The sequence below is a fragment of the Danio rerio genome, chromosome 21 (assembly GCF_052040795.2).
Source record: "Danio rerio strain M-AB ecotype USA chromosome 21, GRCz13ab, whole genome shotgun sequence".
Taxonomy (NCBI): domain Eukaryota; kingdom Metazoa; phylum Chordata; class Actinopteri; order Cypriniformes; family Danionidae; genus Danio; species Danio rerio.
This window is the reverse complement of record NC_141041.1, coordinates 4,409,442-4,424,264: the sequence shown is the minus strand read 5'-3', so window position 1 is coordinate 4,424,264 and position 14,823 is coordinate 4,409,442. Positions and strand designations below refer to the sequence as shown.

General features: G+C 36.9%; 1 protein-coding gene across 1 annotated transcript; it reads right to left on the bottom strand.

Annotated features, from left to right (window-relative positions):
• Window positions 1-4: 4 nt before the first annotated feature.
• Window positions 5-14,736, bottom strand: spout1 (SPOUT domain containing methyltransferase 1). The gene is given in 12 exon segments (NM_001004627.1): window positions 5-260; window positions 5,943-6,090; window positions 6,161-6,263; window positions 6,856-6,954; window positions 7,986-8,058; window positions 9,539-9,669; window positions 9,761-9,810; window positions 12,056-12,145; window positions 12,816-12,975; window positions 13,795-13,914; window positions 14,463-14,502; window positions 14,654-14,736. Coding segments are annotated over 12 exon segments (1,146 nt in total). The 5' UTR covers window positions 14,711-14,736; the 3' UTR covers window positions 5-185.
• Between the last annotated feature and the right edge of the window lie 87 nt (window positions 14,737-14,823).

Genomic DNA, 14,823 nt, shown 5'->3' with positions numbered 1-14,823 from the left:
AGGCTCCAGTTTTGTGGTTTTTATGTTTGTAAACAACTTTTATACATTAATATTTCGATAAAAGGTCAATATGAAATGATTCACAAAATGTACATTGAATAGGAAGCAGTTTTACAGTGCAGATTTAGGTGTTTTTAACCTGTTGATGCACTTCCTGTGGTCCATTAAGATGCACTTTCTGTTGGTCATCCTGTGGATGGGTCTGGAAATGTAGATGCGATTTTCTGTCGGAGTCCTGACAAACTGATCAATAGCGCCTCCTGTTTGCAAGACAAAACCATTTTTACCATGAACTTTGCTTATTTAAATACAACTTCATTTAATTGTATGATTTGCATTGTCATTTTTCATGTGAGGATCAGGATTCAAATGTTATGAATGATAAATATTATCTTATTACTTGATTTAAATTTCTGATACGTTTTTGCCAAGCAGCAACCTCCCGCTCTCCCTCGTGCAGCAAATATGAAAGTAACTCAAACTGCAATTCATCGAAATTCCGCTAGTCCTGGCTCCATAATAAAGCTGATTTCTACTGAGACCACTGTTAAAATGGCCAACTTTACAGCAGGAAAAAAAAGTGTTTACAGCCTGGTACAAAGAACGATTTTGGTGCAGATAGGTAATATTAACCCTTCATGACAACTGTGAGAGGAGTGAATTTGTTTATAACTCATCCGTTTAGTTTATATTAAGTTAAAATAGCCCCTTTCACACATACAGACCTTTCCGGAAAATTACCTGCAATTTCCCGGAAATGTGTGTATGTGTGAACAGGCCCTTTTTGAAAATACCCCTAAATTCGTTCTGGCTATTTTCGGAAAGAGAAGTTGTCACATTACCAGTAATTTGCCGGAATGCTGCGCTGTGTGAACACAGAAGGAAGATTGTCGGATAAAGCGCTTGCATGTCTAGAACGTGCTGACGTGAGACGCCTGCTTTAGCCAATCAGAACAGTCAGAGGCATTCACGTCCGCGCGGTTTAGGAGAATAAAAGCCTTTAAATATTTTCCCAGACACATTTAGCTGCTAGATGTTAGTCAGATAACGTTTACATGTTCATCTTCATGCCAACTGTGTAAATAATTATCAATAAGACGCTTATAAGCTGTTATTTGTTTACCTTCAAGCTTTGCGTGTGCCCGTAAAACAGCCCATGAGCGCCAGCACACACATATCATGTACATCTCGACATGCGAAGTGTTTCTCTATATGTTTTCATCAAAGTTGTTCACAATTCTTCTCCATCCACAGAGTTTGTGATGTAGTCAAATGTTTACAAACACAAGCGCAGCCGTTTAGAGCTCATTTCTTGTTAATGATGTCAGAATTTACCGGTATTTTGGAATGGATGTGTGAATGCTCTTTTCCAGAAAATTTCCGTAACGTCCTCGCCTGTGTGAACAGCGCTTTTTTGAATTTACCGGTAAAGTCGTTCTGGAAATTTTCCATATATTTACCGATATCACTGTGTGAAAGGGGCTATTAAGTCTGCGTAATTAAGGGCGTGGCCACTTGATTGACAGCTAGGTCTCGCTGCTCGCTGTTTTGTCACCTCAGCTGATTCCGGCTGATTAGCCGCTGAACTTGGCATATACATCTTATTTTAGTGTTGTTTTATGAGGCTTTACACAATCAGTTGCCTTTTGGAATTATATCCTGCAATTTTATTTACTCAGATGATATGGCATGCTGTGTGCACTTAATTGTGCTCACAAACCATTCACGTGGCCTCCATTTCCCAGCTGAGTGAAATTATGCACTTATATGCCATGTCTATAGATGTCAGGGCTCAACAATAAGGACTGCCCAATGGCCCGGGCCCAGCGTGTGAGATGCTAGGCACAGTAGACAGGATCGTTACTGGCCCGATCGGGCCACTGATGCCTTGTCACTAAAGTTTAATTTGCCTGTGACTATTTGTCAATTGCGTGCCGTCAGAATCGAGAAACAGTATGTGTTTTTTTTTAAGCCTTGAAATGCTACTTCAAATGATTCTCGGTTCCTCTGATCTGATTGGATGTTGAGAGCATGTTATTTTTATTTATTTGTTTTGTTACAACCAGTACAGCGAAGAGACAGCAATATGGCGGCAACATCAAGTGATGATGCTAAAGGAAAACATTTGTTTCTTTCGTCTTGGAAGCAGACATTTACGAGGGTACACCACGACTAAAAAAATGAAGTGATGTTTTGTACAGTTTGCCGTCAGTTTGGCAGGTCAGCCACCTTTTGTTTTGCAATAAAATAGCTGCACATTTTGCTACTTTTGTTTGCATAACACTTTGAAATTTCCTCATTACACATTCATTAATATTTTTTAAATATTTAAATTCTAAATTTACAAACATTGACACTTTTTAAAATTTGTGGCTAGAAATATTACTTTTTTTTTTGGTGGGGCAAGTGAAAATATTGGCAGGGCAAGTAAAAATCTGAACCACCGGTCCGATCGGGCCAGTAGAAAAAATCCTTAGCGTTGAACCCTGGATGTATTTGTTTATTTAAGATCATTTATCTTTCTTTAGAGCTGTAATGCATTTCAGAATCTGACATCGTCGACATATTCGTTGGTTTCTGTTAATTTACAAAACTCCAATTGGGAAAAACTCCACTATTTTTACAGTCACTTCTTAACATTCAGGAAACGCGTCGAAATCTGCGCTCTAGCAATTTCATTAACCTTTGCATACCCAAAGTTTGCACTTCATTTGGTCGCTACTCTTTTCAGTTTTCTGCTGATGCTTGGAATCACCTGCTGCAGACCTTGAAGCTCAGCACTTTCACTCCACTATCGTCTTTCAATAATTCAATCCAGTCAATAGTTCAAGATCACAGTGCTTGTTTTTAGTTGGTTTTATATGTTATGATCTGCATTTGTGAAATTGTTATTGTATTGTGTCCCTACTGCTTTGTACTGCATCTGCTTTTCATGTTGCCTCTTGGCCAGGTCTTCACTGTAAATGAGGACTGGTTCTCAATTGACTTACCTGGTTAAATAAAGGTTATTATTATTATTATTATTATTATCTAAAACGTTGCCATACAGTGTTATGCCTTGATTTCATAAATAGCCTTGCATTTACTAGAATCCTTAGTGGCTCAATGTATTACAACATTGTTTTTAAAAGACTAAACACTTTGTTGATATAGTGTACAACCAAGCACATGTGGACAGAACACAAACAAGTCGCAGGTAATGACGTATTTAGAGTTTCTCCCATAGAAAAGCCTGCCTAAGCAAAATGCAAGCAGGCATCTGTAGCTTTGCTCATGCTCCACCTCTTTGCCCTTGTTTGGTATCCTACAGTCGGTGTGATGACTCGTAAACAAAATGGTAACGGTTGGCCACACCGACTTGCAGCTTCTTTTGCTTTCTTCAGAAACCTATGGGTGACGTGACTGATACTACATCCTTATCTTTTACAGTCTATGGTTTAAACTAGGGATGCACAATATATCGGGGGCCATATCGTTATCCGCCGATAAATGCTATTTTTAAGATTATCGTAATCGATCCGATGTCTAAATTAGGCCGATATCTTTAAGCCGATAAATTACGTAATTGTACAGACCTGCGTGCCTCGCGCACGCGTGGGCGGAACATGTTCAGACTTGCCCAGTGCACTATAATGGATCTCTCCTCACTTTGTTTATTCCTTCAAAGTCCATCCTTTCTTTGTGTGGTATTGCTGTGCGTTAATAACTCAGTAAGTAACCATGTTCCGTATCATTGTAGATGTGTTTGATTGAGTGTCATTGTATATTTTGCATCAAATCGCCTCAGGAAAAAATATTACATATGTAAACCTTTCCTGCTCTGTCTCTTTGTTGTGTTAGAGATAGCAGGGGAGATTCACTTATTACTCCAGGGCCGAATAATATAAGTTTCGGGGTGAACTTCCTTCTCTTTTCGTTGCAGCAGGTGAATGAGCGAGGACACATGTAACTTGGCCCAATCACCACTAATAAACAAGTCTCATTGCGAAAATACCGCTTCTCTTTTCTGTGTCTCCCTCTCCGCTTCAACAACACACACACACACACACACACACACACACACACACACACCAAACCCCTGCACACGTAATATGATTATTTGTTATTATATTTATGTATATTTATTTGTTATTATTATTATTATGAACGCGTTGCTTGCCATGTGTTGTTGATGTAAGATTGTATTCAGTTTGATTGAAATATTCATATTGATTATAACGTGTGCGCGTGAAAGCTGTCACTGTGCATGCACACACACACACACACACACACACACACACAGAGATCTGGCAAACTTCAAAACAGCAGCACGGGGGAGAGCCTATGGTGTGCCGGTCACTGAATCCAGCATAAACTCGCTGCACATTCTGCCTTTATATTATGATCTGTGTTTATCATAAAGTCATCTGAGCTCAATGATCAGGTGTTGAATCAAAATCTGACTCCGAGGGCAAATCTGCAGCCGCAGATGAGTGAAACTCACAGCAGTTTATCATAAACTTTTCACCAATAATTTTCCCCGCGAGCAAGAACGAACACAGAAGCGCTGTCTGATTGACAAGCAGCTGCATGTAATCAAAAGAATCTAAAACGCCAAATAGGATGAATCTATCCATCTAGCTTTCTGTGGCTCAGAACTGTCAAAACACCTCTAAAAAAGGCTTTTTCGAACATGACATATTTGTACACGTGTACATCACTGTAACACGTATTATTCAAGAACATACAAGCTGGTTTCAGTCCTTGGCTCTTTGATTTTCATCTTATTTAAAATATATTTAACGTGCTTGTTGATTAAATCCCATTTTGTTATTTAACCTATTATTTTGTTGCAACAGTCAAGTTGCATGTTAGTTTGCCATGAAGAAAATAAAATAATGTATTTTTTGCATGCTGATTTGTGTGAAATCGTGAATATAGATGAATTTAGGTCTTTTTTGCTTTGAGTATAGACTATTCACCTTATTCTCCGCCGACAAGTGGGCGCTGCCATTTGAATCTTTTTGGCTCAAGACTTCCGGTTTCATTCACTTCAATTCATTTTTTGACGTTAAAAACTGCTCGTTAAGCTGTTTGATGTTGCAATTTGATATTTCCTTATTATATTATTCTACTTGGTCTATATAGTCATGCAAACATTTGTTTGTAGAGCAAGTAGTTTGACCCTTTTCTGCCGTTTATTATTCCTAGTCATTTCTCCCATAGGCGACTGAATCGGAAGTTCTAACTAAGACAATCGCGAAAACAGGCGCACGTCCGCATTTTAGAATAAGGTCAATTCAGTTCATAAGAGCAGTACAATCTTTTATTAAGTTTGCTGTATAAAAATATAACATTTGGAAATATTTATAATTACCGGCCTATACATATCGGCTATCGGCCTCCAAGTCTGAAGAATTATCGGTTATCGGTAGGCCCACACGGAATCTGTGCGCGCAAAGTTTCCAGCCCATCATTAATTCTGTTTATTTTACTTGAGTAAACATGTGTAAATCTATATTTATTCAGTTTATTAATTAATTACAGTAGTATTACTGACTAATATGAAAATGTGCATCTGATTTATGCACAATGCAGTTTGTAAAGTAATATTTTCTGTCTTTTAGTAGAGATATTATATGAGAGACTTGATTTGTTTACCAAAACATTGGATTTGCAATTTAAACATTAAATAAAAGTTAAAAGGGTATTATTTTTTATTTCACACATTAAGGTTTTAGTTATGAAACTCCCAGAATAAATACGCAGAAATCAGCAGATTTTTACCAAAATTCTCTGCATAAATAACAAAAAACTTCCGCAGATTCCGTCTGGCCCTGGTTATCGGTATCGGCCAAAAAAATCCATATCGGTGCATCCCTAGTTTAAACCCCATGATTTAAGCTGCTTTGACACTTTTACACAGTTAAATAAATACAGATGAATTTAATTGATTCTCTGACCTCTGTGCGGATGGTGCGGCTGCCCTGTGCTGGACATGTGTTGAGGTAAAGGTCAAAAAGCACGCTGGGGTCACTGATGGTCAGATTCTCATCCGCATCAACGCTGGCCTCTAAACCCTGCAGACCTCCAAACACCACCAGCATGTGCCTGACACACACACACAGGTTACAGTATACACTCATGATCACACACTCATGAACACACAGCAGAAACTGACCTGAAGGCTGGGAGAGTCACATGATCTGTGTTCTGTCCTTTCTCTGAGGTCCCGATGGTCAGATCATAACCCTCTTTATACGGACACTCAGAGAACACAGCGCCTACACACACACACAATAAACACACAATAAAGACGTGGAAAACACTGACATACACAAACGAACAAACAAAAGACACAACAAAATAAGGCAATGAAAAAAAAAACACAATAAAGTCACACAATACACACAAACAAACACAAAAATAAGACAGACACACAAACAATAAACACTATACACATATTTGCACAATACACAGACGCACAAACAATAAGCAAACACACACACACAATAAAAATCCATATACATGCACATACACATACAATAAAACAAGCCACACACACTAACAAACAATAAACACACACGAGCACAATGCAGACACACAAACTATAAGCAAACATACACATGCGCATACAACACACACACACAAACAAACACATAATAAACACACAGACACAAACAATAAACACATAGACACAATAAAGGCAGATAAAAACAAAGCGATGCTCATAATAAACAACAATACATACAATAGGCTAAATATATAACAATAAACGCATGATATACACACACAAACACATACACATGCATAAAAGACACATTTTAAAAAGAGTGAAAATAAGTGAACACAGATGCATGGAGGAAAATAACGCACTGAGACAGGAGGCCAGTCGGACGCTGTATCCCCAGTAGAGTCCAGCTTCAGTCCTGGGGATGTGAGGAGCAACAACCACACCTTTATACACTCTTCCATCTGAAACACAGACACACATGTTTTTTATATATATATATATATATATATATATATTGTTGGATATTTGCTTACACAAAAAAAACAGAAACGGTTTCACTATTTTGGTGAAAACAAATTTTTTTTAATGGCAAGGTTGACGTTTGCATGGAATTGCTCATATATATATATATATATATATATATATATATATATATATATATATATATATATATATATATATATATATATATATATATAGGGTGATGCCGGAAAAAAAAACTATTTTATTTGCAAGTTTGTCCTCCGGAATTAATAACAAAAAAAAATTTTTTTTTTGTAGTGGGGAGAGTTTAGCTGATGCGGTTAACACAGTTGGGTCTGAACATCGCACTGAGTGGATTAAATAGAAATAGTGCCATCTATAGGTGTAAAATTTTGCAGCGTCTTTAACATCCTAAGTGGCGCAGCTCGTTAAATCCATGGCAACATTCTTTGACACGTTCAAGCATGAACTCGGTTCGAATCCAGAAAAAATAGCTGGCGTGGAGCCGCGCACATTCCCACGTTCAGTTCATCGTTAGTAAATCCAAACGTGTGCGATTCTGAGCATGAAACCTGGCGTACACAAAGTTTTTTTGCGTACGCAGCGTTGATACATGAGGCCCGAGGTAACTATAGATAAAAGGAGAGTTAATCTTCTCACCATGTGCCTGATCATCCTCTCATTCGCTATTCAACTGGTTTCTTTTGCTCGCACAAACACTTATCAATCGTTTTCAATGTATTTATAAACAATTATTAAATTATTATTATAAAATAAAACCAATTAAATAGTAAATCTTTTTTTATTTAAAAAAAACTAATGCAAGGTCTAAACGTGCATACAGCAAAACAACAACAAATTAAAATAAAACTTTTAAAAATTATTTTATAATGGAAACATTTTATTTTAGTATCACCGAATAACTACTGTAATTTACTTTAATAGATTTTTCTATATTCTTTGTTTTAGGTAACAAAATATGTTTGTAGTTTTAGAATATTTTGCGCACCTTTGTTTTGGCTCTCGTTGAGCTGTACGGTCACTCTCAGTCCCGTTTTCAGCTGTTTATCGATCTGAACTTCCTGTGAACACAGCAAAGAGCCTGAGGTCATTTCTTGTGCAGCAAAGAATTCAAGGAAAAAAGAAAAAGAAAAAAAAGATTGTGGAAAAAAGATTCTGGTCTGCAAAATATTATAAGTTCTCAAAAAAAAAATGGCAAAGTCTAAGATCTCCTAAGTCTTCAGGCAAAGCAGTTTATTGTTACAGCATTAGTAACAGCAGAGACAGGTCGTTCGAGTGTCTGATGAGTATAGGCTAGCACACAGTTTAAATACCCTTCTTTGTCTTAATACTCCACCCAAATTTAGACATTACACATCTCCCTTAGCTTCTCCACTGTTAGGATCTCAAATCTCTCAGGTGTCCTCCACCAATAGAATCTCAGGGTCTTTCAGGGGGCCTCTACCTATGTCCAGTTAAGGGCTGCGTCCGAAACTGCATACTTCCATACTATATAGTATGCTAAAATCAGTATGCGAGCAGAGTAGTATGTCTGAATTCATAGAATTCGAAAATCAGTATGCGAGAAGTACCCGGATGACTTACTACTTCCGGCGAGATTCTGGAGTGCGCATCCCATGCACAGTGCGCTATCCCATAATGCCCTGCGAGAAAATTCATGAATGGAAGTGAAGCGACGCAACTGACGCAGGTAGGTCAAGTGACCATGACAAAATGGCAGATGTAGTACGTCCGAATTACATTCATACATTTCACATTATACAACGTATTTTTCTAACCGCCGAGTAGTATGTTTAAATTAAAATACAGCACCTACTGAGTAGTAGGCGGTTTCGGACGCAGCCAAGGTCTTTTCTTCCTGTTTCAAAAGTAATGACTCAGCCAAAAAATAACGCTCAACAATTTATCTTGTCCACTGAGCTGTCAGCTGTAAGTTCAGCTGAAGTTCACGGGTACTTATATTTTTTATAAGTCATTACAAATGAGTGTGGGCGCACGTGCAGGTGTGCCTTATCATGAGTTACAGAACAGAACGCAGGTGTCCTTATGGCCTTGCTTCCATAAATCAACCCTCATTGTGACATTAATGCTGCTCTTCTAATTTGTCTTCTCATCTCTGACTGCATTTACACAGGGTGACTTTTTTATTTACCAAAGCACACATACCTGATAATAATACTACAGGTATGGGTGATAATACAATAGATAATAATAATAATAATATTAATAATAATAATAATAATACTGAAATTGCTTAAATAAGCATATAAATGAGAGTAATACATTCATTAGAAATTCCTCAAGACACAATGAATTCCCCATAAATACAAAAAAAACATTATAAATAAAAATATATACTTTTGTTGTCATTATTAATTATAATCGTCATGTTCACTACTATTAAAAAATAAAAAAAAATCCATTCTGTTAGCATTTACTTGAAACTAATTACATTTACAATAAACTACAATTAAAATAATTTAAATTTACAATTAACACAATTTTCTAAACACACAAAGCAGGATAAATGCAAACACACACCTTCCTCATGCCGCAGTTGACAAAGGAGCCTTTTCCTGCTTTGACTGGCCGATCAAGAACCACGCCCTCTCGAAACTCCGCCTCTTCATCAATGCGCATGTGATGAGGGCTGTCCAGAGGATTCAACAGACCTTTAAAACACATTCACACACACAGTTTAACCGAACGCACACAAAAATCAGCTTTAAAGAAGAATCACTGTTATTTTTGTGTGCTGCTCACCAGCAAACTGCAGATCCTGATGCTTCGGGAAGAAGAATTTCCGTAGATATCTGCACACAATACAGAAATATATTATAGGGGTCAAGAACTACCACAGTCTTTTAATTTGTACTGTTATCTGGGGTCCAGTTATAATGTTTAAATCAAAAAACATCATCATAAGTAATTGGCTGTTTTCTGTGCTGGTTTTCATTAGTATGGTCTGTTTGGATGGGCGTGGCCAATTGTAGACTCAGAAGTAAACGCCCACTGTTCTGATTGGCTGACAGTTTTGCATATTAACAGGGCTAAACAGGCAGTGAAGTTAAAGTAGGTTCCAATCATTTATGGAGGCGGAGCTTATCCATTCTATTACATCACAGAGTAGAACATTCCAGAACCTGTCGTTTCTGCCTTTAATATCAGATGATTTTAGAGGAATAACAAAGTGTTGAGTTCTGAAACTCACAGGATGTTTTTAGAATACTGTAAACTCTTATACCTCAAAGGGACAAGGGAATTTTGGTTTCTCAATTCAAGCCCCCTTTAAAATGATTGTTCACAGAGAAATTTAAATATCCTCCAGGGCTCGAAATGAACCTTTTTGCTTGGTAGTACCGCTGTTCCTAACTTTAAAAATGTAGGCACATCAGCCAAATTTTAGTCGCACCCACCAATTATAAGTAACGTTACTACAAGTTTTATACAAACATATTTATTGCATTTGAAATCAACAGTAATCAAATTAACAAGCAAAAATTATATATATGCAAGCGTAAGGAAAATATGTCTCAACGAAATCCCGTTATCACAAGAAAATAGATTTTTATAACATAACTGACCAAAGCATACACGGAGCGCTCACCAGCCCTGCACACACTGCTTGAAATGAATGAATCAGTTAACGATATAACTGTGCTGTTCTCACGGGTGCTGTCTGATATTGCACTGATGCTTTTGACATATACTGTACCCTATTATATGCATACGTCATGTTCATAGCAATACCAGTCTTTTTATGAGTAGTGATGTTAGTTTAATCAGTGCAAGCCCGTTTGCGATGATGTACATGTTAAATTTGACATATAGCTGCCCCTTGCATGGCGGACAGCATCTGGCGATTATATGAAGGATTAAACAGAAGCTCTCGTGCTAGATGTGGCAAACAGTTACCTGAAAATTCCATCTCACAGACTTTTCATAGCGGACTGTAAGCCAACGGAAGTCTTTTATCCACTCTTGAAAAAGTGTAGATGGTGGATTAACATTCAGCACATGATCACAAGTAAGATGTGTCATTATTTGTAACTTTAGATGCCATGGTTTCTAAAACTAAATCTGTCAGTGTTATCTTCATTCTCATCTTCAGCGCTTTAAATTTTTTTACGGTAGTAGCTCTCTCTGTCATCCCAAGTCAGAAGGCATTGACTGAGTGATTGACAGCTGATATTTCAGTGCTAGAGCAGTGGGCCAATAAGGTGAGCGCGGAGGCGGGGCAAGCATTACAGACTTGGCTTTGTTTACTGCAGCAAGTTGACATGACAACTGTTTAAAACCATTCCTGAGCGCTGCGTTTCGCATTTTAAGTCCAGACAAAGAGCTTAGAGATGCATTCTGCCTGAATATCTCCCGAATCCGCGCATGTGGTGAACATTTTGCCGTAAAAACTGGTCGCTCACAACAATTTTATACACTCGCACAAATGCTCCCAAATATATTTTGAGGTCGCATAGATAAAATTTCGGGCGCAATTTCGAGCCCTGTCCTCGTTATTTACTAACACTTAAGTGGTTGTAAACTTAAAATATTTCTTCTGTTGATCACAAAACAAGATATTCTGAAGAATGTTGAGGACATCCATAGTAGAAAAGAAAACATTATGCAGGTCAATGGCTGTTTTTTCTAGTATATCTTCAGTATATATATTTGTGTTTAACAGAAGAAAGAAAATCAAACAGGATTAAAACAAGTAGAGGATGAGATGAAGGCAGAACTGTCCCTTTAAGATAACAGAAGTGAAAATTTTTTCCTTCACTTTCATCAATTGGTGAAGTTTGTTTCTCGTCACTGGCTTGCTTGGTTTGAGACTTGTAAAGCTGCGCATCGGTGGATTTGCTCTTCAGTGTTTGGACTCTCAACAGTGAAAATTAAACCACACTAAACTGAACAAAACTAAACTTCAACTCTGAAAACTGGACTGAAGCAGTTTCAATCTACTAGAACTTCTATGTTCAGCTGCTTTGACACGATCTACATTGTAAAAGCGCTATAGAAATGAAGATGAATTGAATTAAACTGAATGGTGGCGGCACTCACTGTGGACACTCGAGGTACTGCAGGATGCGTGCCAGCTGGACACAGGACTGGCCTTTCTTACCCACACCTTTAAACTCTCCTTCAACGCTCCTGAAACATTAAGAAAACCTTTTAAAGCTTGAACTGCATTAGACTGAATTAGATCTGTTGCCTTTTTCCAGAACGGTTTTTCTCATTGGGACTTTATTTCTAAAGCACTTTCAAACAACCACAATGGCTACCATACACACAAGTGCTGTACATAAAATGTAGTTTAAACGAAGCATTTGTTAAAGAAATACATGATGGAGAACTTTTATTGGTATATTCAAATTCTTATTTAACAATGAATTAAATTTGTTTAATTAAATTAGTTCATATTGGCCCAGTTTCACAAACAGGGCTTAGTTTAAGCCAAGACTAGGCCTTAGTTAAATTAGGCTATTTAAGACACATTTATAAAAATGGCCTTGAAACAATATTACTGGTGTGCACCTGGAGACAAAACAAAAATGACACTGACATATTTAAGACATCTCTCCACAAGTTATTTGAGTTGAGACAGCTCAAACATGCAATTTAATCTTGACTAGCCTTTAACCTAGTTTGTGAAACCGGGGGATTAAGTTTTGCAAATCAGTAAACGGTTCGTCAAGAAGCATTGCTGTCTAACCAAAAAACAAAAACAATCAATTATTAAATGTAACCAAAATCTAAATAGCAGCTAAAATGTAAATAGCAGATTTAGCTAATCTTTAGCAAAGTCAAAATAGCAGCTCACTTTGCGTCTTCTCCCAGCTCGTCAAAAATGACCACCTCATCCACACAGAAAACAGCACACGCTCGGGCGATCTGACCAGCCAGATACGTCCGCAGCTCTGGAGACTGAGCGTTATCCATCACTGATCCAGGCAGAGCCACGCTCACTGTATAAAGACGACCTGAACACACACACATGCACGCACAATGGTGTAATCCACACAATACAGAAATATATTATAGGGGTCAAGAACTACCTCAGTCTTTTAATTTGTACTGTTATCTGGGGTCCAGTTATAATGTTTAAATCAAAAAACATTATCATTTATAAGTAATTGGCTGTTTTCTGTGCTGGTTTTCATTCGTATGGTCTGTTTGGATGGGCATGGCCAATTGTAGACTCAGAAGTAAACGCCCACTGTTCTGATTGGCTGACAGTTTTGCATATTAACAGGGCTAAACAGGCAGGTTAAGTTAAAGTAGGTTCCAATCATTTATGGAGGCGGAGCTTATCCATTCTATTACATCACAGAGTAGAACATTCCAGAACCTGTCGTTTTGTCAGACTGCCTTTAATATCAGATAATGTTAGAGGAATAACAAAGTGTTGAGTTCTGAAACTCACAGGATGTTTTTATAATACTGTAAACTCTTATACCTCAGAGGAACAAGGGAATTTTAATTTCTCAATTCATGCCCCATTTAAAATGATAGTTCACAGTGAAATTTAAATATCCTCGTTATTTACTAACACTCAACTAACACGCACAATGGTGTAATCCATAATAAAATACATGACAAAATTTGTATTCAGTAATTAGTGTAGGGTGACATTATTTACAAGTTAACTGTTATAAAATTATTAATAATAACTCATACTTTTAATATAAATAATACGTATTTATACTTTTAGGAAGGTTTCTGCACAAATTTATGAATCAGACCCCTGGTCATCCGTGCATTTAGTCCACACAGTGCAGAGCTCTGAGGTGCTGTCTCACCTTTACTTTCCTTCTCTTCCTGTTTAACCTGCTGTTGATTTTCCTCCTCTTTCTTCAGCTTCTGTTTCTCCAGCTGCTGGATGAGTTTGGTCTCTTTTCGTCGCCGCTTCTCTTCTTTCTCTAGGTGAAAGAAATACAGAAAGACCTTAGGAGTTTTTAGCAGGAAGAGTTTTAAGTTTATATAACATTTTGTAGCTAAAAGGCCTTTGATAGATTTGTTATAGCTGGGCAAAGATTAAACTAGTCTTGATTAATCGCAACCAAAATAAACATTTGTTTTGACATGAAATATATGCATGTGTGTGTGTGCGATGTGTACATGCACGCATATATTTAATAAAAAGTTGATTTATATTAAGAAATTAAATATATAATATAAATATGTAAATTTAAATATCTTTGTAACAAAATAGTTTTGTATAGTTTTTTTGAATGTGTGTGTATTATATATTTATATATATATATATATATATATATATATATATATATATATATATATATATATATATATATATACAGAAAAACACATGTAGTCATGCCTTGCTGATAATACGTGATCTTACCATGTGCCATTTACCATTTTAACTCAGAATTTCATCTTTCTTTTTGACCACACACACAAATAACACCATTTCTAAAATTAACTTCACCAGTATTTCCTCACTTACTTTGTTCTTTCCATTTCTTCCAGTTTTTTCTCTCTTCGCCCTACAAATGCAAATATTATAACATGCATTAACATTACATACATTTTACATCATCAGTTGAACATACAACTACGTTGTACTAAAGCTAGTTATCACAGTTTTTAAATGTATAACGAGTGCAGTAATTTGAAGAACGTTAAAATCACGCAAACCTCTTTATTAGAGAGTGTGTTTGGTTTATTTTTCTTCTCTGAGGGTTCATCAGCCATGCTGTTACGTGTGTTACACTCACAATGAACCTTGAGAGAAAAAAAGACGGAAAATGTTTGGTTCCTAGCACTCCATGTTAAATAAATGCTGTGCTACAGAAATAACTTTAATT